This window comes from Ctenocephalides felis, unplaced genomic scaffold, assembly GCF_003426905.1.
Source record: "Ctenocephalides felis isolate EL2017-DRISC unplaced genomic scaffold, ASM342690v1 CF-g0.4_SCAFFOLD_03570, whole genome shotgun sequence".
Classification (NCBI taxonomy): Eukaryota; Metazoa; Arthropoda; class Insecta; order Siphonaptera; family Pulicidae; genus Ctenocephalides; species Ctenocephalides felis.
In genome coordinates this window covers 17,353,627-17,381,050 of record NW_020539724.1, presented here as the reverse complement: position 1 = coordinate 17,381,050, position 27,424 = coordinate 17,353,627, and the positions used below count along the sequence as shown (strand labels likewise).

Below are 27,424 nucleotides of genomic sequence, written 5' to 3'. Positions count from 1 at the left end.
TACAGCTTGACATGATCAGGCTCTGATTCGAAGTGCATAGCAAGTCACTATGCGCAAGAAAGCCCTAAACCTTAAATAAAATATATTTTATATAAGGATCAGTAGTCTGTTTCCAAAATGATAAATACCAAAAGGATTGTTTAATTTTTGAAGGACTATTTAATCTTCTCAGACAAGGGGCAGCAAAAATCATACGTACCTGCTATAATTTAATAGATAAATTAAACTATATTATTTACTGTTTACATAAAAGTTTCAGAATATTAGTTTATTTCCAGAATTGTGACTGTTTTAATAATAAGAATCAATTGCGCTACGAAATTCTAGTACAAATGTTAGCATGCAAAGCACTTCAAAGCCAATGAAAAATTGCAAAACCGCAAAACAATTACAACAGATATACACAATTGAGTATTTGCAATAGCTAAATATGATTTGGTATTTCTTTATATAATACAAAAAATATTAGCACCACAAATCAATGACTCAATTTTCTTTCATTGTTTTTAATTACCATTACCATTTTATAACAGTTAATAACGTTTTTTTTGTTTAATTTTGTGTATTTCTCTTTGCAAACTTCTGTTCCAAATAAATGAAATATTTTTAATAGACAAACTTAAGTTTGTTTGTTTGTTAATTAACATGTGTAACCAAAGTATGTTACAAACCTATGATACAATAATTAAAAGAAATATTTATTGTACTGCATGAAACTAATAATACCTGTCAATTACATTTAATTATTTTATTATTTGAAATTTTGCAATGTCTCATGGAAATGAGAATATAGAATTCATGTTATTTATGAAGTAATAAAGGTGAACGAAATAAAGAAAAAGTTAACATACGTGCAATTTCCTGTAATTTTGCAATAGTGCAACTCTAAAACTGCATTCTCTCGTCTCTTATTTTCAAAGTTGTGCAATATATTACTATCATATATATATATATATATATATATATATATATATATATATATATATTCTAATTTTAATGTCAAGCGACTCATAATGACTTGAAACGACTGAAAAACAACACCTAGTTAATTCCTTGACGTCATCTAAAAATCTTGTAGAATGAAAATAATAATGTAGTAAAAATGTTCTAATTCTAAAACAAATGATAGAAATTTGACATGAAACAAGCCTCTTCTTTTGCTTGGATTTGTGTATTCTGTTGAAAGGGTCCTTTAGGAATGAAATCTTTGGAAAATCCGTTGAAAAGCTACATATAAAATACATGAATATTAATGTAGAAGTGTATATAAACCGAAATCGGTATATGTATAACAATATATCGTCGTATATACGATATATCTACAGATGTCGATGCATGTAGAAGGTGTCATTAGGCACGGCGAAGGACTTTTATTCGATTGCAGGACATGTCAATCAAAAGCTTGGGGACACATATGTTCACTTTCAATAAACGAACATATATAGATATACATATATATATATATATATATATATAATATATATGTATATATATACCCCATACATATATGCTTATATACATACATATATACATAATAATTGAAGCTAATATTATTTAAGATTTTATTTTTCTGGTACGAAAAACTTTTAAGAAGAAAAAAAATCTATTAGTTTTTAAAAAAACTACAGAACTCTCTTTAAACGAAATATACTTATTCATTAGAAATTACTATTAATTCTATAGACAATAACTATTACAATTATCCTAATAGGATAACAAATTTACGAATAATAATAAACACTTTAAAGGCTTACAAAATCATCTGACAATTAACGTTGGTTATGACATTATTAAAATTAATGCAGAATGAACTTCTTTTTTAATCTGGCCTTGAGTTCTTTGGCATGTGAATTTGGGTGATCTTTGAGGCGGCTTTTGCACTACGCATAAAATTTTGCGAGTTCATATTTCATTGCTGATAAATACTTTGAGCTATAATTGTGTATCGTTGCGTGATTTTTTTATTTCTATTATATATATATTTTTTTTTATTTCTTGACTTTGTAGACCAGTATATTGGCCACTTATTAAACTAATTTACATAACTATAACTACATACTTGGATATATGCCTATACACACGCATACACACACATATATCGTTGTGTGATTATTTAAAGTCAAAAACTTATTTTTGTGTATATTGCTTTTTTTCAAATTTATGTTTACCGAAATGCATCACTAATAATATAATATTTCGATTTTAAGCTGAGATTTATAATCGAAAATTGAGTTGTAAAATAACCCTAAACATCGATGTAATTCAATTTATTACGAAATTGATCAAAAACATGCAATTTTTGATACTGAAAAATTGCACCATGATTTTATTGTATTCTCATATTGTATGGGGATTGCACTTAATTTTGATAATTTTGAAATTTATGACAGTTTATTTTTTTTAAGTTTATTCTGCAATCTGTTAGTAAAAACAATGAGCAAAGATTATTAACGATATAAAAAAGGATGATTATCAAAATTAATTGAGAATGGCTTATCTATCATTTTACGCAGTTTATATATGTCTAAATGATATATATATATATATATATATATATATATATATATACATCATCTATAAGTATTCATATACTTCTATTGAATATTTTATGAGGAGAAATTATAGAACATAAATGTGGCGTGTTAAATTATGAATTAACTCTTTTCATCTCAATTTATGTGAGTAATATGCTGTGCTATATATATATATATATATATATATATATATATATATATATATATATATATATATTATAGGTACGCAAATAACTCATGGAAGGATGAAAGCTTAGAGGTTCCTAATCAACTTTTCTGAGGAAAGCTATTTAAATAGAGCTTAAGCACATTGCCATTAATACACATATGACACACACATACACAAATATATAAATAAATATAAATATATATATATATATATATATATAACTTCATCAAAAAGAACTTAGTTTAATAGTTAGATACAGCAAATTTAGCAGATAAAAACATATGTTTTGTTTTTAGATTTGATCGATAGATAAACAAGCAGAATAATAACTAATAACTAATATATTGGAAATAATCTAAAATGAACTAGGCATTTATATAAAAAATGTCTTTATTCTCAAAGGTTGATATTTTTTATTGCTTTACAAGACGTGATTTAGAGATACAAACTTAAATTTCAAAATCCAAATGAATAATTGAGTATTTTTGCATAAATGCTATTTTATTTATATTTTTTCTCCTTAAACTTAAAACAAATTTATTCCCAACACATCCATAGTTGTTGGGATGTTAGCCAGAATTGAGTTGAGCTTTAATGATCAGGCGTTACATTAATAAAAATGCTATGAATTTTTGTTGTATATTCGATATCCATTTAGGTTTAGGCTAACATTCCCTCATTAATTTAGTAAAAAATAAAATTAGATATCCTAGAATTATATAAAAAAAATACAGCATGGAATGGGGATGATGTGCAGAAAGCATACCATCACAAAAACATCAAACAGAAGTTTCAATTAATTAAGTATCTTAATAGTCTAGATATGGTTTATGGTTTATAGATTTCAGTAAAAAATCTAATGGGTAAAAACCAATTTTTGACAACTTACTTTTATTTCTTTTTCAAATAGGAGTAAACTCTTAATTATAATTTTCATAAAAACAAATCTATGCTAATTCAAATTTACAATACATTAATATTTTACATGTTTGTTATCATGTATTAGGTCTTTTCATTTTAAATGTATTTTTAGAACATGGTCGAGAAACTGAGGCTGTTTATGGAAAAGCTGTAATTTAATTTTTTGAAATTTTATGTTATATTTACTAAAATTTATATTAAACAGAAAAAATATGTACCTATATGTAATAAAACAAAAATTTCTTTGGATTTTATTCATCGTTCAATTTTGTCTGCATAAATACCTCATTATCATTTGGATTTTGACATATGCAGATACATGCATGTGTGGATTAATATATGTATATATATATAATATATATATATATATATATATATATATATATATATATATATATATAGCTACCGAAACTTTTTAAGAAACCATTAAAACTTTTAATTGAAAAATATGTGTAATTATATACACATATATATGTTTATACACATACACATTTATATGTATGTGTATGTGTATATGTATGTATCTATGTATATATATACATATATATATATATATATATATATATATGCGTACATAGATGTAACTTTGTAGACGAATGTACAATTTGATCAATATCTCTTGCGCCGCCGCCATAGATTCATTTGAAATACTAAGCTATATATACACAAATTATATATATATATATATATATATATATATATACACAAAACGTACCATACAAACTATATGCATGCATTAATATGCATAAATCATACCGTGGTCCATATGGAGATAAAATTTAATCCAAATTTAAAATCTAAAGTGGACCTATCTAAAGGGTCGTTAATTCATTACAAATGTAATGATATCTGTATCACTTACTTGGTTATGGAGATCTTGACGAGAGATCTTGTATGTATGTATATATATTAGGGTGGTCCTTAATATAGATATTTTTGAATTGGTTTGCTCCCAGGTGCTCAAATGCTTCCAAATTAATAAAAAAATATTCTCTGAAAGTTTTAGCATAGCGCACCACAACTATATATCTAACATTATTGAACTTGCGTAGGCCTACTTCAAATATTTTATTGTATTATTTAAAGATCATAAATGTTCTATCACTATCAGTGTTACATTTTTTTTCTTATTACCAATGTATTATCATGAAATATGTTTTATTAACTTGTTTTGCATCCACATACTAATACAGTAAAGCAATTAATGGACATATACCAAATTGACATTAAAAAAATCGCCAAAGGCATTGTTATTTGTATTCATAACTTAAGTCATTTTTTTTGTTTTACTAACACAGACTATAAATTGCCAATTGCGTCTTCTCATTGAAGTAGACCTTTAATCTGCAAAAAACATACTAGATTTTACATAGATTCACTGAAAATATTAGAAATTTGAATAATAAATAAAAAAAGAAATTTTTAAAATGATGTGTAATACGAGTATCTATCTTAAATCAAATAGCTTGTAAATAATTTTATAAGTTCAATATTTCTATATGCAAGTATTATCAATTTTATATTGAATATTAGGTCAAGTAGAAGTAATAAAATAACTTAAATAAATAATTAATTAAATTAGTTTAATATGTATGTATTGGAAGAGATATTTTCATTATAGGTTTTAATTTCAAAAGGCTTAATGTTCAACATTAAAATTTCAAATCTTTTAAAGCTTATATCAAACCGAAAGGAAAAAAATTCAAATAATTGTTTGTGTTTATCAGTGAATATAAACAAATTCGAGTATATAAGAATTTTAATATACATTAATAATAATAAATATTAATGTACATTATGGAAAGTATTAATATTTGTATTATTGATGCGTTTTTTTGGAAAAAGTATCAATTAAATGTTGTCCTTTACCGTGTGATAAAAATACTCTCAGTACTTGTAACCTTTTTTCTCTTAATCTAATAAAGTTCCAATATAACCCTAATATGGAGACCAATTGTCGCACAATAGAAACATTTTCAGTGGGAGTTAATAAAAAATATGTTATTGTTTATAATTATATGGCTTACACAATGTAAGTTCATATTGCTCTTCGTTCGTAGGTAGTTATTTACAGTGTCAAAATATTTTGTCAATGTTCACAATGGTTTGTTGGAGCACAATAGGAACTTTTATTGTGCTAATTGTGGCTTAGGTTATACAAAGGGTCTTGAATATATAATATATATATATATATATATATATATATATGTATATTATGAAATATGCAATCAAGAGTTGGCGTTATATTTTGCTATGCAAAAAATGTAGTCGATGAAGTTGAGTTTACTTATATAGCACGCAAATGTATTTTTGAGTATATTCAGGTAAGTAAATACATATTATATATATAGTACTAAATTGGCTTCTTGAGCAGTTCTTTAAAAAACGAATAAAAATAAATTCACGAATTGTCAAAATAATATGATATATAGAAAATGAAAAGACCAATTATTTGATACCAATTCTTTTATGATACCAATATTTCTTACTTCCGAAGCAAAATATAAATCATGTTTAAAAATTGGTGCATCATTATAATAAATAAACTAAAACTAAAATACTTCGAAATGAAAGAATTGATTTCTATATTGGTCTATATAGGTCTAATAAAATATATAAAGATCTATTGAAATTTCAAAAATGATTTTATATAAATTAGTTGGGATTTTGGAAACATTATAATTTTGGTAAGGTTTTCACAGCATTTATACACACCAAATATATATTCATATATTTGGTTTTGAAACGCCAAGTTGCTATCAGAAAGTATTTGAGTATTTAAGTATCATTTCTAGTTTACAGTTAAAGAACAAATGCAAAGACTAGGACAGGCAAGAATTCTACTGATGATTGTGAAAAGAAAACGGAGTTGGTTTTTGGACCCAAAATGAGAAAAGGGTACTTCTATATGATGTCATTGAAGGAAAAATAGAGGTCTATGATGGAGAAAATTGCAGATGACGAAGGACTTACGCCAAAAATAAAATGCAAGGAATTGAAAGCCAAGGCACAGGACACAGAAGCACTGAAGAACAAGTTTGAGAAGTAAAAGGTGAGTTGTAAAACTTGAGAAATAATATATATTTGTTCAGATCAGATACACCTATATACGTTTGTGTGTATGTTTATATCTACTTTAACGGACAAAGAAAGTTTTGATATAACGATGAGGAACCAAAAAAATCAAAAAAATTATAACATGTTTCTAAGTTGAAAACCCATCAAAACACCCTCTCTATCATGTCTTCTAACACAAAAGCATATTTCCTGCACGTATACGTTTATTTTTATGTATGTTCAGTAATTCCTGATTGGTTAGTTTGTACATAATCTGGCATGCGATTGGTCTAAATCCTATAGACAAAGAGAAACGTACGATGTATTACTTTCAAACACACGAAGGGCTACTGATATATATATATATATATATATATATATATACTGATATATATATATATATATATATATATAATATTAATGTATATTTGTAGCCTAAAGACATACTTTATATTTGGCATATTCCAAATGAATGGGCAGATTACTAACTTTACATGTATAGATAAACACACCATATATAAATACATATCTATACATATACTCCTACGAATACATTTATAAACCCCTAAATCAATATATTGCTCCATCTCTTTCTGTCAGATGTGAATTTTCCATCCTCTGGCTTTGTCGCACTTTGAGGGTGGAACTGTACCGAAGCTCGCGTGTGTTGCGCATCTAACGAGCTTTTCGCTAAGCCACACCCCCTCGAAGAGCTTACACATGGAAAAGCTCATACATAGAAACAATGGTACGTGCTATAGATTTGCATTATATATATATATATATATATATATATATATATATATATAATACATAGGCCTGTATAAATTTACATATTTCCAAAAATATAGGGCTTTTGCTGGTGTAATGCCTAAAATATAAAGTTATTGCTAAACCATACTATTTAGTGCTTTAACCATAATATGAATTCATTATATTCATCAGGGGTTTACCAACTAAAACAGTCTCTTCTCTCTTTACATAATTTACCAAATAGTAATATAGTATATATCAATATCGTTCTGAAAGTCTAATTTTGTTAAATTATGAATTTTATTGAATAATTTGATAGTAGAAAGATAGATAGATTGTTTTTTTTACTGAATAGAGTTTCTAATCCCAAACTTCTCATCTGAAACGATAGGTTAATAGATATCAATATAAATTATTTCCAATTTTTTTGCTGTAAATATATTCATTCATTGAAAGTATACAAGGTAGTCAAGAGTGTATTTATTGTTTGCACTGTTTATTCATTTTTTATTCATTCTTACATAATTTATTGTTCTAATTAATATAATTGATGAAATTCTATGAAATATACAAATCTTGCTGATATTTTTCATCGGGGCAATTATTATGTTTACAATTTTTTAACGTTTTTTTAACAATGGAGATATTTATAGCTCAAAGATTATACATCTTAGACTATTCATGCCTATTAAACTTAAAATAATTATTAATATCTATATTTGTTTATTTGTTGCTATAAAATGTTTCAACTGTGGTTAAACTAAAGAATTTTGAATATATTCATAAAAATCATATAGTGATAAAAACTTAAAGCTTAAATCTTAAAATCTTAAAATCTAAAACTTATTATAACAAAATTGAATTGCTATAGAGTCTAGTTTTGGTTTAACAAAATTATTTCAAAGTTTATGAATATAATTGTTTTATTAAACAAAATATGAAGCAAAAAAATAACAATAATATAATGTAAGACTCTTATAAATTGTTAAACTAAATTGTCATATCATAAATAACCTAAAATTTGTTAAACAAAATAATTATATTGTAAAAGTATTGTAGAGTTATTAAAATACTTATTATTAAATTTATTAATTTTTTAAATTATTAAATTATTCAAAAAATATTTGCAATATATAAATAATAAATAATTAAAATTAACTAAATATAAATAAGTTTATAGTAAATAAATTAAATAATAAATGAATAAATAATAAAATAGTTAATTAAATTACATTATATAAATGTGTAAAACATTGAAATGAGCCTTATTATATCATTATGCTGACGGTTTGTAAAATAAATAAATAAATAAATGAATAATTAAATGAATGAATAATTAAATAAATGAATAATTAAATAAATGAATAATTAAATAAATAAATAAATAAATAAATAAATAAATAAATGAATGAATAAATAAATAAATGAATGAATAAAAAAATAAATAAATGAATAAATAAATAAATGAATACATAAATAAATAAAAATATTATAAAATAATTATTGACCCTTTATTTATAAAATTCATTTATGAAACAATTTTATGCAAATAATAAATGCAATATATTTATTTTAAATCTTTTATATTTTTTATTCATTATTCTCTATTACTAATTATGTCTATTATTTATATATTTTTTGTTTAATTCATTAGGTATTTTGTGTATCGATAGAAGTAATGGTCTACTTTAGTATACTTTAGTTTTTTTTTAATAAAATTCAATATACAAAATTGGCAAAAATTTTGTTGAACTCTCATTCCAAGGCAATGTAAAGTATTGTATAATTAAATATTTTAGTTACAGGTGTAATTATTTTAAGTAGGTACTTGTCTGTGTTTACAACTCATTATTGATAAATAATTAAAACTTAAAAAATCTTCCAAATTGCTAATTTTAAAACTTGACTAGTTTAGCATATGAAAATGACAAGTTGACTTGAGAAGATGAATTAAAAGAAAGTTTTTGTTTATCATAAAATGGTTTTGCGAATATCTAAGTATTAAATTCATATATATATATATATATATATATATTTGCATTTTTCACTTATATACAGCCTTGTTCATCCACGCACACAATGCAAAGCTGTTATGGGCGTGGTATGTATTTCATCCCCTAAAGATTCGCATCCCTATGCACACGGACACATACATACATGGCACGTGGATATATATATATATATATATATATATACTAGTATATAAATGTATATATACATATATACAAGTATACGTTGACTGAATTCTATGCGGTTTAATAGAGTTAGACATTTAGTCATATCTAGTCAACGATATAACACACATATACACACAAAATAATATTATGTATAATATTGTACAAAAAATAAATTTAATTTACATTTATTTAAACAAACTCTAAGTGGATCTTATTAATATTTAACAATAAAACAATTTTGACCCCCAAAAATAACCCTGGATTGTAAAAGATTGTTCTTGGTGGCAGCAGTAACAAAATCAAAAATAAAATTTTAGTGCTGTTTGTGTAGTGTAAATATAATTATTAAATGTGTTGATGAACTGTGTAGTTTTCTAGGTTGTGCAAGGATTAGTTACATAAAACAAAAGTGATTTGACGATTAATAAAAAAAATTACTTATTAAATTAATTGGGTATAGAACAAACCAACTTCAAATTGCAGTAACCCAGAGATAAATTTTGTGGCAATATATTTAGCAGTTCGGTGTAAAATTTCAAACAGATTAGCAAATTTTAAATCCCATCTAAAGTTTGATTTAATTAATTTTTACGAAGTTTTAAGGGTGACAAATTTATGATAATCCAACGAAAAACACTCTTAATTATCATTATGCTAAAATGTGATTGTTGATAAGAATTCATCCACGTCTGTTCAACTTTTTTCATATAGGATATTCATATATCTTTTATACTTTATTTTTTTACTTAGTTTGAAATTATCAATTTTATACGAAATATTCTTTTATTTGTAAAAAAATTCAGAGAGTGGTAAAAAAGGCCTAAATCAAATATTTAATTATGTGCTCAAGGACAAGACATAAATTACGTTTATAAAAATTTAATATTTGATCACGATCCTTTATAAAACATATTGCACAAAACAATTTCCCGAATTTGTGTAATAAATATTTTTATTCGCATTGGATTTAAGATCTTCAGAAAACTCGGTCGACTCGCGACGGGTCGACCAATTGGTTCCTTTCGAAAATTTATTAAGAAATCCAAGTTTAAATTTTATGACAAACATCGAAGTCCCTGATAAACAATGCACCAATCCCTCCACAAATGCGTTAAATGATTATGGATATGAAAATAATTATAAAAGTGAACAGTTCAGTCCCAACGACATCAACAAAAGCCCAGAAAATTTGTCTATGAGCAATCATGTTAGGAATAAGTCTGATAAAAAATTAGAAGTTTGTAACAAAAGTGACAGTTTCATGTTTGAGAATTATTCTTGTTTGCAAAAAGACTCGGTGGCTAAGTTTTTAGAATTGAAACCAAATTTGGAAGAACCGTATTGTGGTTTTGGTGACATTCGAAAAGTTGTGGAAGGAGAATCGACTTGTGAGTTGGAAAATCGTAAAACAGTTCAGAATAATGAAGTGTTATTCGGTTTGAACCTCAAAAATAATCTTCATAAACCTTATACAAGCTACCTAGACCAATCCAAAACAAATGATGTAATTTTTGATAACATAAAACTGTTACAAAATACCAAAAATTCGTATGGACTTAACTTGAATTTAAAATCAGATACAATCAACGAACCAATATTCGATGCTGATGACAGAAATTTGCAACAAAGTTTAAATCCAAACCGGTCCACCAATTTATCAGAATCCGATCTTCCAAGACCGAATTCGGTTCTACAAGAACCGAGTTACGACTTCAACCTGAACCGAAAATCGTCGTCGGTTCTAAGCGAACCGAAAACCGATATAAACATTTGTGATCAATTAAATTTAACCATAGAACAACAACAAGAATTGACGTCCATCAAGTTGCAGAATATAGATTCTCAGCAGCAATCTGAGGAGGAAGACGAGGAGAACAATTTAAAGGAACAAGACGGAAATTTTGCAAAACAATTCAATATTTTCCCCGCAATCTTCTCTAGACAACTAAATTTCTCTCAGCAACAAAACAATTACAACTTAAACACGTCGGCTGCGGGAATTCCAACGCCTCCTCAAAGCCAACATAACTTAAACTTCAACTTGAACCAGTATTCCACAAATTTCAATTATCACAACATGAATAACTACTATCAGGAGAAAATGGATGAGCTGAACACGACGAGGAATCTCAGTTTGTTAGGATCAATGTCAGGTTTATTGGACGAGCACCTGCACACGAATTTTCATGGAAATTTGCAAAATTTGCACACGAATTTCCATGGAAATTTACAAAACTTACATTCGAATTTACATCATCATCACCACCACCATCATCAGACGGAAATGAAGTTTATGCCAGTATTGCAGGACACGAGGTAAGGAAATTGGAATTATATCCAGTGGAATGGAATTTCTTGAATCCGTGAAGTTGATTTTTTCCAATCATTGATATCTGTCACCAATAACTAAAAATATTTTGAGATATTAATAATACTTCACATAACACTATTAACTGACTAAAACACTCAAATTTATTTGGTCACTACATTTATTTATATAAAAATGTGCTATTATTATTATTTTAAAATCATTTTATTTTACTTTTATCAAAACATCTTTCAAGTTGGTTTTATTGTTAAATTTTTAATATCAAACTCGTAATATATATTGTAAATAATATTTATTTATTGAAGTCAGTTTTCTTATTTTAAGTTTAACAAGTTACAAATTTATATCATTACAAATTTAATTCTTGGTTGACATCATTAAATTTCGTAATTTCTTTAATTTTGTTTTGAAAATTTTTGGAAGTTTTTTTTTTAATTATTTATTTAGTCACTAATAACTATTATTGTTTTTGTCATGTCAATTGTTTCAATTTTGAATCCAGCATTGTTCGATGCATTAAACTAGTGGGGTGTATGGCATCGTGCCTTAAGGCAAATTGCTGGAACTTCCCGAACCGTAACGCAATGTTCGAGGAATACTGAATGTTTTCAAATAGATATTACTGAATGTTTACAAATTAATATTGTAACATTGTCTAATATTTACAAGAATCATATAAACTGAATAGCAAAGTTGAAATTATTTTTTTAAAGTACATTAGAACTATAGTCAGAATTAAAAATAAAATCTGAATTATTTTTGATATACAATTTTTTTTTTGAAAAAAAAAAGTTGAAACAAAATGTTTTTTTCCAAAATCAATTATTCTGTTAAGACAAGCAGAAAGTTCTTTGAATTATTTAAATCGGGCGCTTAGTCCTCTCAAAAACTGCCATTTTTTACACATTTAGCTCCGGATCTTCGAAATGGTTGGGCCTACCTTAGCCAAAAACTAATAAACACTTCTCCCAATCATTACTAATTGAATGTTTTTAGATCATTCAAATCGGATGCTCCGTTCTCTCAAAAACTCGATTTCTATTTTCTGCACTCTTTGCTCTTTATCTCCGTAACTGCTAGACCTGCCTTTGCCAAAAACTAATCAGCTCATCTCCCTATCAAGAGGAATCGAATATTTGTTGAACCATTCAAATCGGTTGAACCGTGCGCCCCAAAACGTGGTCAAAAATTGTATCCATACACACACACACACATCCATTTTTTCTGAGGTATGCCAAAATATTCAGAAACCTTCAAAACGTCGAAAAATGTAAAAAATTTCAATTTCGATTTTCGGCTCATTACAATAACTTACCCTACGGGAAGTTAATGAAATATTATGGGATATAATTTGTATTTGTTGAGACATGTGACAAATCATTAATAAATTTTAATATTTGTATATATTAGTTAATAGATTTAATCAATCAAATACTTATAATCACAATACTAAAATAAAATGTTCTTTAAAATGAATCGTTGTATAAAATGAATCATATTTAAACCATTAATTTAGTTTTTCTGAACAAAATTATATGACATAAAATGATAAAAATTATTTTTAGCGTTTGTTAATTTGAGAACAGTTTGACATTAGTTCAGGTTATAAACCAATAAAACAAATAAACATTTAAATATTCAAGAATTTCATATAATACCTAAAAATTGTACTATTAAAAACACAATCAAAAAATTATTAACGTAATCTTAAATAAAAGTTGACTCTTACTACTATGCAAAACTATGAATATTTTGAAATATACAAATCATGGTTTGATGCTAGATTCCAATTAGATTTGGATTAATGCGAAAAATTCATAATATATCATATATAAGTAACTATTATTCAAAATGAAGCAATAAATTAAATTAATTTAAAATTGTGAGCTGCAAAAGTAATACCTGTGAATTTAGTGATATTATTTTATTTATTTTGATTGGGCTTTTATTATCTTTATAAATTAGTAGTGATTATAAATAAACATCAGATCATTTGACCTAATCCTATATTCTATATTAGATTTAAATATTATATAATTTTACAAATCATATTGTAATACTGTTGAAATATCTCTTAGTGGAAAGATATACTTCTTGATAAATCAATTTATCTTCAAACATCTTACTTTAAATTTCAAAAACTTTTTTTTTTTTCATTTCAATCGATAAATATTTATAATACCACATATAAGAGTATTTGAATATTAAATATCAAGTTTACAATCCATAATTAAATCAGTTAGTTTCATAAAATAAAATATCTAAGAAATGAAATGATAGAAATATATCTAGGCCAATAGCATATTATGATAATCTATTTTGATTTATCTTACTTTGAGTTTTTCTAAATAATAGAATTATATTCATGTACCTAGCATTCTAATATACAGAAAAGCAAAAAAAATTTCAAAAACTTCTATTAATTAATAATTTTTCAGGCAAGAATCAAGTGCAACCACACCCCTGTCCAACAAATCATCACCTGTAAACCATTCGACAACACCAAACATAAATGCAACAAATTCGACCAACGCCACAAGTTCCAGCAACAATTCGTCCACTGCCGGAGGCACCAACAACAACAATTCAACATCAGCCTCGAACACGAACAACAGTTCCTCGGTGCAGGTCCAGGACGGAGCTGATAACCAGACAAGTAGTACCACAAATAATGGAGACACCAAGGCGTCCAGCCAAGACTTCGGAGTTGGTGGCATGTATGGACAACACAGTGATGGTAAGTGATAGTTTAATAAGTTTCAAAAAATCAAGACTGACTTTAGTCTTCATTAAAATACAATGTCTGTATTTTATTAACATAAACGTAGGCTTCAACATTAACTAGATTATAGTAAGAAATAATCGATCGTTGTCATTCAAGAATTCTAAACAGTCTCGCCTATATACTATAATCGTGAAAATCTTCTATGTAAATTCAATTTAATCTTAAAGAAGTTAAGCCGATGGCATTATTCAGAAACTCGACACGTGAGGAATTGATACACAAGTTGATCAGGTAATAAATATCAAACATTTGCAAGCAATTAATATCAAAATTAAGAAGTCTTCAGATTACTTTCGGATAAGATTGCTGTGCTATCATACCAATAGTTTAAAGTAAGACTAGAGTCCATAGAAGCAATTTTTAAATAAAGCCATCTCTTCCATCTAATATATCACCTACATATTCTGCGATTATCTCCAAGAAGGGTGCAACAGTTAACTATTTAAATATATGAAATTAATTACCCTACGGGAAGTTTAAAATACAATTTATTTATAACTAGATGACTCGACAGACGTTGTCCTGTACCCATGTCTACAATTTTTTAATATAATATACTAATATTTGCCGTTTACCTAAAATAATAATTATTGTTTATTAAATTACTATTTACGCCAAAATGCATATACATTTTACAATATGAGCGATGTTAAATGTAGAACTGCTTTAAATAAAATGATGAGTCTCGATTCCTACACTAATATTGGAAATTGAATTCTTTTAAACGGTATAACATAACCATAACCATAACATAACACTGGTACATCATGTTGGATTACCAGTTTATAAAGCCAATAAAATAATAAAAAAAAAAAATCATGTTGGATTAAATTAATTTAATTTCATATTATTGAAGATATCTAAAATTGTATCTTAAACTTCTTCTAATCGATATCGTGAGGGCCGAATTGTATGTATTTATCTTTACTTTCCCATTTGTTGTAATAAAGTGAAATTTTTACGAATTTGAAAAATATTGTAGAAAGATTAGTAAAAGATGCAAAGAAATTATATATTGAAAAAAACTGTATTGAAAATTAATTATCCGAATTTTGTGCTGGCGCCCCCTATGGCGTGCGCTCGTATTTTCCGCAAGCATCGCATTAAAGGTAGGACTGGCCCTGATTAATACTTAATTTCATATTTTAAGTGAATTAATTTGTCATATTCTGTTCATATGTGTATCATTCAATCTGTCATACATATACTGTATCTTATATAATTTTAATTTCTGGCACATCTTAGCTGCTTTTTGGCAATAATAATGTAGACATTTCATTTTTCTTATTCATAGTCATAAATTTATTATACATATTCTAACATTGTCTAGGTTCATAAGTAAATTGGAATTTTTGGCAGATGATAGTTTTCATTTGTTTTCAATGCAAACAATGACATGACGTTTTTTACATCTTTTCCATTTATTTCTACAATATTACACATACATCCCAGTACTTTATAATCACATACATCCTAGAAAATTTTCTTAACAAACTTCAGAAATATTTATCAAAATCTATAAATAAACGTGATAATTTTCCTTAAATAGTAGGCAAGTCATTGCAAAATTTAAGTTAAAAATTTCATTCATATACAATCAGTTTGAAGACCCTTTTCAAGGGATCTTTGAGCTTCTAAAATTCATGATTTATTTATTATATATACCTTTAAAAATTTATAACTGTTTTTCAATAATAAACAACAACAAAGTGAATTCTTATGAAACTCTAAAACGCACAATTTAATGTTTTTTAATAATATTGTTTTCTCCAAATATATTATTTTTTATAAGCCTTTGGTATTACGACCTCTTAACCCTTTTAGGTAGTTAATATTAATTGCAAGACCTTTTTCTAATATGGGTATAAATAGGGTCAAACGATGTTTATCATGCTTAATAAGTATTCAAATAAAATATTAGCATAGAGTTGTGCTTTAAACCATTTTGTTGATTAGAAATTTTATCACAATGTTTGTCAACTTACCTAATTTCTGAGGCAAATCTAATAATATATCATAAATAAATTTAAAAAAAAATGGTTGTTTGTAATATAAACAAGTACGTTTTTGGATATATTTTTATTTCTACCACAGTAGATCACAGTACTACTTTAAGCTGCTTTTATGTTACATGGACCATATACATTATGACCTTAATAATAATATCTTATAATTTTGATTATAATTTAAGTCAAGAAGTTGCCAAATTATAATATAAATAAGGAATTATTTAATCACACATTTCATTCACATAAGACACTCACTATATATGTATAGTGATCACATAAGATCACTATATATGTATTTATTTACGTGTACTGATTATGCTTACATATTATTTATTTATTTTTCATTTATAATCATATATGCAGATTAAGCTCTATACATTTATTAGCTAAATTAAACCTTATATTTTACATTTTATCCAATTGCAAATCTTAACCAGTACTATATCGGGTTTTCCAACTAAAAATATATTACAGACTTTTTACTGTTTCTGTGGTTTATTAGCTCATTTATTTTGAATAATACTATAGTGCTTGTAAAAACACGACGACACTCGTAGAAAAACGAGTGATCGTAGGGCCGTGACAGTCCAGTGGGTCACGGTTAGATCATAGTAGATATAAGACAGTCCACGAATATAGGGTAAAAGAATGAACAAGGCATTTGCATCTGTAAAAAAATACTGTAGGTTATCATATAATAAAAGAAATATTTACATACTTCTTTCTACTTAATAAAATTTTATGTGTATTCACATACACATACGATATCAATTCTGGTGTCAAAAGATTCAGTCTAAAAAGCATAAAATTAGCAAATCAGATTTTCTGAAGTCAATAAAAAAATACTTCTCCTTTTTACCAAGTGTATGTTTGTCAACCTGCCTAATTTGGTGGACAAAAGAAACATTCGGAAATGTGAATACAATCGCACCTTTTCGTATTTATTTTGATTGCAACCACGTGCCAACTCAAAATAAAGCGTGGCTTAACAAAAGTCAAGCCTTTGAACAAATATCGAGGTTGGGCGAATATTTTTATTTACTCTGAAAATCAGAGGCACGCGCCGAGGGTTGTTTTCCGCGCGACCTATCATTAAATACGTATATATGAGATGAGGGCGAGAAACGTATGAAAGCAATTGTAATTAGGCTGGATTCACACATTCGATGAATTGTAGTAGGTACTCAAGTCAGCTTAAAAAGAATAAATTAGATTTGATCAAATATTTATGGAATTTTTTTGATATATCTGAATATATTAATCAAAAATAAATTTGGGAAATGAATTGCTTGGATATCCATTCACAATGCCGTACATATGTCTGAAATTTTTTGTACAAGTCAATATGGTTTAATGGTAAATTGCTGAAACATCACTGATGTTAGTGATTGTTGAAACATCATTGTAAAATAGGTGTAAAATTTGTCATCTTTATAAACAGTTTTTATTTAGTATATAATTGTTTTGAGAATAGCCTAATTTTTTATGGATTTTTGTTAGTTTTCAGCAGTTTGCAGTCAAAGCAAAACCTATAAAATTTAAATAGAGCCTATTTTTTTTATAAAATTTCATTACAGTTACTAACATGATTATAAAATAAAGAAATTTAAACTTTTGCGGACATTCTCAATATCAAAAATGGTTTGTGACTTTATTATAGATATGAGTTCATGATGAATTGGAATTTTATACAAAAATGTTGACCGGCAAAATTTAATTTAGCGAGTATTTTCCAATTGGAAAAGTTAATTCAAATTTACATACTACTTGGCAATTTTGCTCGGTCCATAAATTTATAGATATGTATGTATGTACATCCACAATTAAACTTTTTCAATAATAATAAGGACCATTTTGATAGGAGCAAACATATATAGGGGGTCCTTAATATGGACATTTTCGAGTTTTCTTGCTCCCAAGGGCTAAAATAGTTCCAAATTGATGAAAAACAATCTCTGAAAGTTTTAGCTCTTAATATTAACTTTTAGAAAGTGCGCAATTCAATCAAACTTCGTATGGAAATAGCATGGAAAAAATTTTGAAAATTAAAAAAATGTGGTTTAGATGTAATTTTGCGAACAAATGAATGAATAAAACTTATTCATTTGTCGTTAAGTTATACCTAAAACATTTTTTTTTAATTTTCAATTTTTTTTCCATGCTATTTCCATACGAAGAGCAAGGAAATTCGAAAATGTCCATATTAAGGACCACCTTAATCTGGACCTTAACTAACACTCCTGATATTACCCTGCCAGATTTTAACGTCTAAGAAACTATATTTTAATCTATAGTAGAAAATCACTGAATCTCACTCAGTTTTGCACAAGAAAATGTTATTTATAAATAACTATAGGTAACATATATCTTTCTACTAATAAAATATAAGGACGATACTGAAAAATATCACTTAGAAATGAATATACCAGATGAAATTCAGTGCCGATAAAAAATTTTGCTTTATTAGAATAGCAAATTCGTTTTTCCCTGCATATTGTGATATGCTAGTAACAGTCATCATTGACATTCTGGTAGAAATAAATATCAAAATGTTGAAGTCTCATATTGTTCCATATCACATCTATAACCAAAATTCGTGTAGAATTTTCGAAAAACAGTTCACATATCACATTATTATATAAAAGCAAATTTTTATAGTAACAAATGAATAAAATACTTTTTTTTAGTATATACGAATCTATATTGTGCGTATATTAAATTGTCAACATCAAAAAAACATTTACATTTCAATTTCTCTATATCGTTTTGATACCGCTTCATCTCAACAAGTTTATAAACGTATGCTTTTAAAAGCACCTCCGTGTTCATCTATTTTTTTTACCTTTATTTAAAGTTAAAAAGAATTTTTTATCAACGACATGCGCTTGCAAAAACACATGATCAAAACGTTTTTTACAAAACCGAGTCCGTTGAAAGCTAAAAGACTAAAGAGTAGGTGGCTTAACATGTTACCTAAAGAATTCAAAGAGATTTTTATTTTGGTAATTCATATGAAAACATATTCTGCCAGATTTATAATGCTTGGTTAAGTCTATAAGTTTTGAAAACAAATATACCTACTTTTTGTGTTTTGTATTAGAATTATAAAGCTGTTAGAATGAATAAGTTTATCGTACTAGTTGGTTTTTGCACGACTATCTGCATATTATTTAAAAAGAATTGTTTATTGTTATCAAAAACTTTGCTTTAAAATCAAGAAAACTAGTGGGGCGCATGGCATTGTGCCTTAAGGCAAATTGCTGGAACTTCCCGTACCAAAAATTATTTTTTTTAAAAAAGATTAACATTTTTGAAAAAAAATTACTCTGAAAAAAATAGATGTTTGAGAAACTATAAATTTGTGACAAAAATTTACTTTTTTTGAAAAAAAAGACTTTAAGGAACAATTTATTTTGAAATATTTTGGAAATTCTGAACTTTTTTTCAAAGCAATCGTACTGCTTTAACTGCATAGAGACGAAATATCGAAGCGCGTAAGCGCCGCATCGCCGTCTAACGGATAAGCATTGGTACGGAACCCATAGGAATGTAAACAAAATTTATACTTATTGTTAAAATCTCTATAAAATATCTGATAATTTGATATGCATATGTCTAATGATCATTTTTGACCGCCAAATGGCTTTTTTTTTTACTTTTTTTACTAGACTCCGAAACCGCTAGACCTGCCTTCATGAAATTTTGATCAGTTCTTCTTCTTGTTAATAAAAGTAAAATGTTTTTTGAATTATTCAAATCGGACGCTTCATTCTCTTAAAAACTGAGTTACCGTTTTTGGCACTTTTTGCCCCGTATCTTCGAAACGGCTAGACCTGCCTTCGCCAAAAATTAATGAGCACGTCTCCTTATCAATATGAATCGAACGTTTTTTGAATTATTCAAATCGGTTGATTGGTGTTCCCGGAATCGTCGACGAAAATTTGTATCCGCACACACATACACACACGCACACACACACATACATCAATTTTTGTTAAGGTATGCCAAAATATTTAGAAACCTTTGAAACGTAAATATATATAAAAATTTTCATTTTCAATTTTTTGCGATCACTATTAACTGTGTTATTCATGCTATTTTTGTCGATTTCTATAACAAAAAGTTATTGAATAATGTAATTGGGCGACTGTAAAAGGATTTAGAAGCTAAATTAGTGTATCTTCAAATATATCATTCAGGTAAAAATTATAAAGACTTGAATCTTTAAAAATATTCAGTAAATACGTCTTTTCCATAAATGCATAATTTACAACATATCTTCAACTATATTCCTAGGTATAAAAAATTAAAAAAAATATCTACTTGATTTTCAATCTTCCGTCTCTTGTCGCAAAAGCTGAATATTCATGAGCGTTTTATACCGTTCACTTATTTTCCACAAATTTGTCTCAGGGGTATATTTTAAATAATTCACCAGCTCTTCCATCAACGGGTGTTGTACCCCTTCAACGGGGGATAATCTGTGTGCAGCACCGTGTATTACGGCATATCAAGTGCTTTTAGCGCGTACACCGAACGACCCTCTATGAAAAAATTGAAAATATCAAGTTGCCTTTCATGAGGGCCCTCTGGGCTAACACCTCATGTCTATTTGTTCTGCCCTGGTATTACTTTTTGTTCTGATCCACAACATGTGTTGGGCTTTTAATCGCAAATCTACAGCCTTATACTGCGAAAAAATTGCGTTGTTTTATACATCCGGAAGATTTAGCATGAATAATTTCATAAAATTTAGATATGTCACATCATAATTGTTGGAATTATTCAACTTTTTTGATTTATTTAAAATTTCTGTTTTTCACTTGTTTTAATAGCTCTGACCTCAAGAATTTTAAGAGCTGCTATGGTTATATTTAATAATTATGTTCCTTTCTTAGATGTTAACCCCGTTAACCCAATGGCTGTCATATCTACATTTGATATATTTTTATTAGAAATTTTCTAAAAGCTTTTCTAATGGTGTACTAGGGCTATTTTTATGTGGACATATCTATATTTTCAAGTGCAAATGGATATCACTACTACTTGTTATTAGGTAGTCTGAATTGCGGGTTTGCTTACCAGAGTGTTAGGAATAGAACTTCTTATACTATTTGCACTGCAATACTGTTATATCAGTAATGGTAACTTATTTTTTTGAAATTGTATTATTTTTGCATAGTTTACCTCGATATAAATCAATGTTTAAGAAAAGTTTAAGTTTAAATGTTTAAGTTTTTTTTAAAAATCTGCCTGTCATCACTGATATAATTTTGTTGGCAATTTCGGATTGATCAGTAAAAATGATATGTTAATGAGTTGCCTTTTTGAGTATTTTTTAAAATGATTAATATCTTTGTAAAATTGGAAAAGTACCATATCAATAACATACCTACAAAAATTGCTGCCGATAAGTCTTAAATAAAATTTTTGCAAAAAAAAAAATCCATATTGGTTGTATACCAAATGTAATACCCCATACAAGCTGGTCCTACATTCCGATACTACTCTATTAAAAGAGCATTTGTCACATTTTCGAGTATTATCACACTGTGATGAATAATAATCCCTTTTATCTACCAATGGGGTGCATAATGCCCCTAAGCTAATCATATATACATTTGTACATATACATATATATATATATATATACTCGTATATATATATATATATATATATATATATATATATATATATATATATGGTCATATATGAAATATATGATCATCATATATACATATATGAAAAATCACACCTGGGGTTAGTTGACACAAAAGCTAGTTGTAACATAAGAATTATATAGTTCGTAAGATGTGTGCAAATACAAATTGTGTATATAATGGGAGACTTAATATTTTATTTGTATTTATTATAATTTTTGTTTATCTTATGAAAAGAATTATTCAGAAACAAGTCAGTTTTTATTAATATCAGTCAGTTTAAATATATTATTAATATAATTTCTTACAAAATTATCGGACATCACAATTGTCGTTATATTCTTAAAGAAAACATAACATATGACGTTTAATCAATGGGGAGAGTTCACGATTTTCGGTAACGCTCGTTCAGCAAGTGACGTCACAGTCCCTTCTATCTTTGTACACTTTATACAATGGAAAACATACGAGGACTAGCAGTCCATGTAGTATAAGATCTATATTATAAGCTCATAGTCATAAAGCCTGTTATTACCAAAATTTTGACAAAAAATATATCAAGGATAAAAATCCAATTTCCTTATTTCTAGCTACCACATGGTTTTCTGACTAAGCGCACCATAAATACGCGCATGATATTAATATTATCTCTTCATATAATTTAGTAAATGTTTCCATTTTTTCGTCCTGGTACATTTTCAAATTGTTGAATCTTTTAACATATATTTTTTGAAAAAGGAATTCCATATATAGAGAGCCAACAGTTTGACAGATGTGCCCCGACATGTGCAATCGCTGATGTGACGCGTAATTGAATCGAAACTCATGCGACTCCCGCTGATATCAATCCCATTTCAATTTTACATTTTTGATATCAAACGATTCTATCTATGAGGCTCATACAAAGCTAGGTAATTACTAAAACCATAGATACGAGGATCTAGATATTTTAGAATTAGCTGATAGAATAAAAAGTTCTCGTATACCTTTTTGTTATTCTAAAGATACCACACGACTTTGTGGTATCCAGAGATGCTGAAGTGTTTTTTAAATGAGCAGTGCTTTTGATTTTTAGATCTTAAAGATTGAACATATATTCGAATTTTAGAGTTGGTAAATAATACAGCAGTTCAGTTTATTTTATATAAGTTAAACATTGTGTACTAGTTCTTTAGATATAAAACAAAAGTTAGGCATGGTATTTGAAAACCCTGTACGGAGGTCACTACTTTCATATGTTTTTTTTATGGGTAAAACTCCTTTAGGCGCGATTAAGGAGCGACTCAGCAAAAATGCAACGAAAATACGTTACGCCACAAATACTGATTTGTATTGGCCATCGATGTGGTCAGTTGATTGGTCGAAATGCTCTTGTCACGTCATCACGTTATCACGTGAATTATGAAACGTCAAATTTCAACTCAACGTCAAAGTTTGAGGTTATTGACATTAATAAATGTATTACTAGCATTACCATATTACCAATAAACGTATTTTAACTTATTTGCCATCTGAAAAAGTTTTACTTCAATCGCGTGTGTACCTTACGCGCACTCTTTTTTTTATTATTTTTGAGTCCATAGATTTTTGAGTTTTAGAATTTTTGAGTAAGTTCATTTGCTCTACGTTTACTCTCCATGTTTGAATCTTTTAAAACCATAAATTCTCTGAGAATAAAAATTTGGGGTGCGTTTTTTGTAGATTGACCTGATCCGTGATTTACCTTATTTTTTGAAAGGTCAAGTATTTTTATCTTATTCGTCCTGTTATTTTAATAAAAAATCCAATTTTTTTATATTGCCTTTACCTAGATTACAAGTCAATTTTTAATTGTGTTTAATATATATAGTTTCTTTGTATATTTTAAACCTTAAAATTCCTTAAATTAAATCAATAATTTTCAGTTATAAAATAGATAAAATCAATAAAACTGAACAAATCATTTTAATTTGAAATTTATTACAATTTTCATTAAAAAATTACGACAATAAAAGTCGTCACAAACCGTTTTGGGTTATACCTATTGTTTTTAACCTATTTTTATGCGTGTCACAACCGCCCCTGGAGGTGTGGTGGAGGAAAACTTTGAGTTAACTTAATAATTAATTTATGTATATATATAATTGAAAATTAAATTTAGCTGTACTTTTTTAGAATAGGATGTCATGTCTCATAAACCAGGTCTACAGACTGCATAATTTGCATTATGATATTATGATAATCGTTTATACATGGTGTCCCAGAACCAGAAACTGGGTAATAGTATTGATCGTATAACTATCATAAAAAAGTTAATCAAAAATTATCTCACGTAACTTGCAAATTATGAGCTTTTTGTGAAAAAGGCTCTCTCAAAGTCAAACAATTTTCAACATTTTACATTAACAGTTTGACAAGAAGTCTCAATTATTTAAAACATGGGTCAAATATGACAATATTTTTAATCCTAAAATATTATTCACGGTTACCATTCATGAAAAAAATAATGAAAAATAACGAAAATAACTGAAAAATAGTTACAGTTTAACCAAAGCTTTGGGCTGCACTTAAAAGCTCATAATTTTCTACTTAAATAATTATGTTTCTAATTAAATAATTTTTTTCGGCTTCAGAACTCCCTCTTTCGGCTTGACGTTGAGTTCTGGGACACCCTGTATAAAGAATAATATAAATATAATATAATATAATGCAATCTAGAATAATTTAAATTAATAAAATGGAAATAATCAATTCAGAAATAACGAAATGGTTTTATAAAAACTAAGGGAGTAAATAAAAAATAATAAAATTGAATCTTCTTATTCCTTTCGAAGTACGCATTGGAAACATATATGGAACTAGCTGTAAGTGAAATTCTGTCTGAAAATTTGTATCCGCACACACATACATACACGCACACACACACACACATACACACACAAGCACATCCATTTTTCTGAAGTATGCCAAAATATTCAGAAACCTCTGAAACGTAAAGATATATAAAAAATTATTTTCGATTTTTTTGCGATTACTATAACTTGCCCTACGGGAAGTTAAAAATTGCTATGTAGGTGATGACTTATATTAATATTAGAAATAACAAGATACTAAAGCAAGAAAATTCTCATTATAAATTAATAATTAATTATGTGTTTATACTATATATATATGCATGTATATATGTATTATGTATATATCCATGTACGTGTTAACTCCAGTACGCCCTCAACAATGAATATTAGTGTCAAATGATTGGTCTCACCCTGGGCCACCGTCTAATTCCCGTAATCCCCATATGTCAGCACCCTGGCCGGTCTCTTTAGTGTGCCCTAAACCTAAAATCTAAAACCTAAAACCTAAAACCTTAAACCTTAAACACAGCCGATGCGCATATGTCGCTTGGGGTCCTTTGTACTTGCAAGCACTCATTACATTCCACTTGTACCATTGTTCCGGTACAAAGGGGAAACCAGGAAATTTCTGATAAAATCTGTCATTTGAAATCAATTGACTGTCTGGTTTATGAAGGACGGAGATAAAGGAAAGTTATATACTAGGTGGTTGGGAGAGGAGTTGTTTTGATAGGATTGAAGTTATTATTTGAAATTTTTGACACAGGACTAAAGATGTTCTAATAATTTAATGTACGATCAGTATATGCATTTTGAACGCAATGCTGCTAACTTGCTAAGATTACAAAATTAAATATACAAAAGAACAACTCTCTAATTGAATATGTCCATAATAATTTGTATATAGTACTAGCAAACCCGACGAACTCCGTTTCGGCACCAGATGGTTTCGTGAGAAAGATGAAGAAATTTTTTGTTTGTTTTCTATTTGGAAAGGAAAAATTTGATTTTATTATACAACAGTAATGAATTTATTTCGATTACAATGAAGTGTTTTTAGTTGAACTTCTCTAAGTAAATGAAAGTGAATCCGCAAATTATCCGTTTCATTGAAGTTCTTTAGTAAACCACATTTTTTGTTTTTTGGTCTGACGTTAACACAAACAAAGCGATTGGTTTTCCAACTCGTGAACAGGCAACGTATAACTGCCCATGTGAAAAACAATGATTTTCTAAATAAACTATTTGAAATTTATCCCGCAAACACTAAGCGAATAGCCTTGCGATTTGTTATTGCGAACCGCAAGGCGAACTGGAAATTGCAATCGTTGAAGTCAAACGGAAGACCAGTCGGAATCATTGGATATCACCAAATCGCAGCAATTTTTGATTGAATGGTGAAATTTAGTGCGTGTACATCATCATTCTTTGCGGCAAGAATTGCTCGTTGACTTAACCAAGCATAATTTTGATAATTCTCACTAATGTCATTACTCGAATTTTTAATTACGGTGCGTGAAGTTCCAGCAGCTTGCATTGAGGCACGATGCCATGCACAACTAATTTTCTTAGCTATAAACCTTGCGGAGCCCGAAACCTTTCTAACGAATGCAAAATTGTCGAAATCGGTTCGGCGTTCTGGAGTTATTTCGTCAGGAAGGAAAATCCGATATATTTTTATATATATATATATATATATTATATATATATATAAAAGATAGTATTGTTAGTATCTCCATGATTTTTTACGATATTTGACCTACTGCCTTAGACAATTTTATTTTAATTGGGAAACGTCTTTGCAAAAGATGGTGCAATTAAGGTTTAAATATAGAACGTTGGAAATTTGTATAACAAATGGTCTTTCGAGATAATTACATAATCAAAGTATATTTGAAATTATTTCATATTTTTATTATTTTTTGTCTAAGTAGCGTTTTTGTTAATGGTTATCAATGATTGTGATATTCTAGCTGAGCTTTTAGCACTTTTCTATCTAAAAGCTCGCACTTTGAACTAGGACCCATCGGAGTCGTAAATCTCCGAGTGACATATGGACAGACGCGGCGCGAAAAGCACTTGTTCTATGCTCCCTAATGGGATTCTAATTTGACGGTTTCGTGTAACACTGAGGGTTCCTAGAACACGACACGCCCCCCTTTCATCTCACATGTGTTTGGACAAGTATGATAAAAA

General features: G+C 27.6%; 2 protein-coding genes across 2 annotated transcripts in view; both read left to right on the top strand.

Annotated features, from left to right (window-relative positions):
• Positions 1-3,783, top strand: part of LOC113383496 (homeobox protein 5-like) — an 18,332-nt gene extending 14,549 nt beyond the window's left edge. The window contains exon 4 of the mRNA XM_026621759.1: positions 3,710-3,783. Within this exon, the coding sequence (XP_026477544.1) occupies positions 3,710-3,783 (74 nt within the window). The remainder of the gene's footprint in view (positions 1-3,709) is intronic.
• A 10,828-nt stretch (positions 3,784-14,611) lies between these two features.
• LOC113383495 (ETS-like protein pointed) overlaps positions 14,612-27,424 on the top strand; it is a 31,808-nt gene continuing 18,995 nt past the window's right edge. Inside the window, exon 1 of the mRNA XM_026621758.1 lies at positions 14,612-14,677. Coding sequence (XP_026477543.1) covers positions 14,612-14,677 — 66 coding nt within the window. The remainder of the gene's footprint in view (positions 14,678-27,424) is intronic.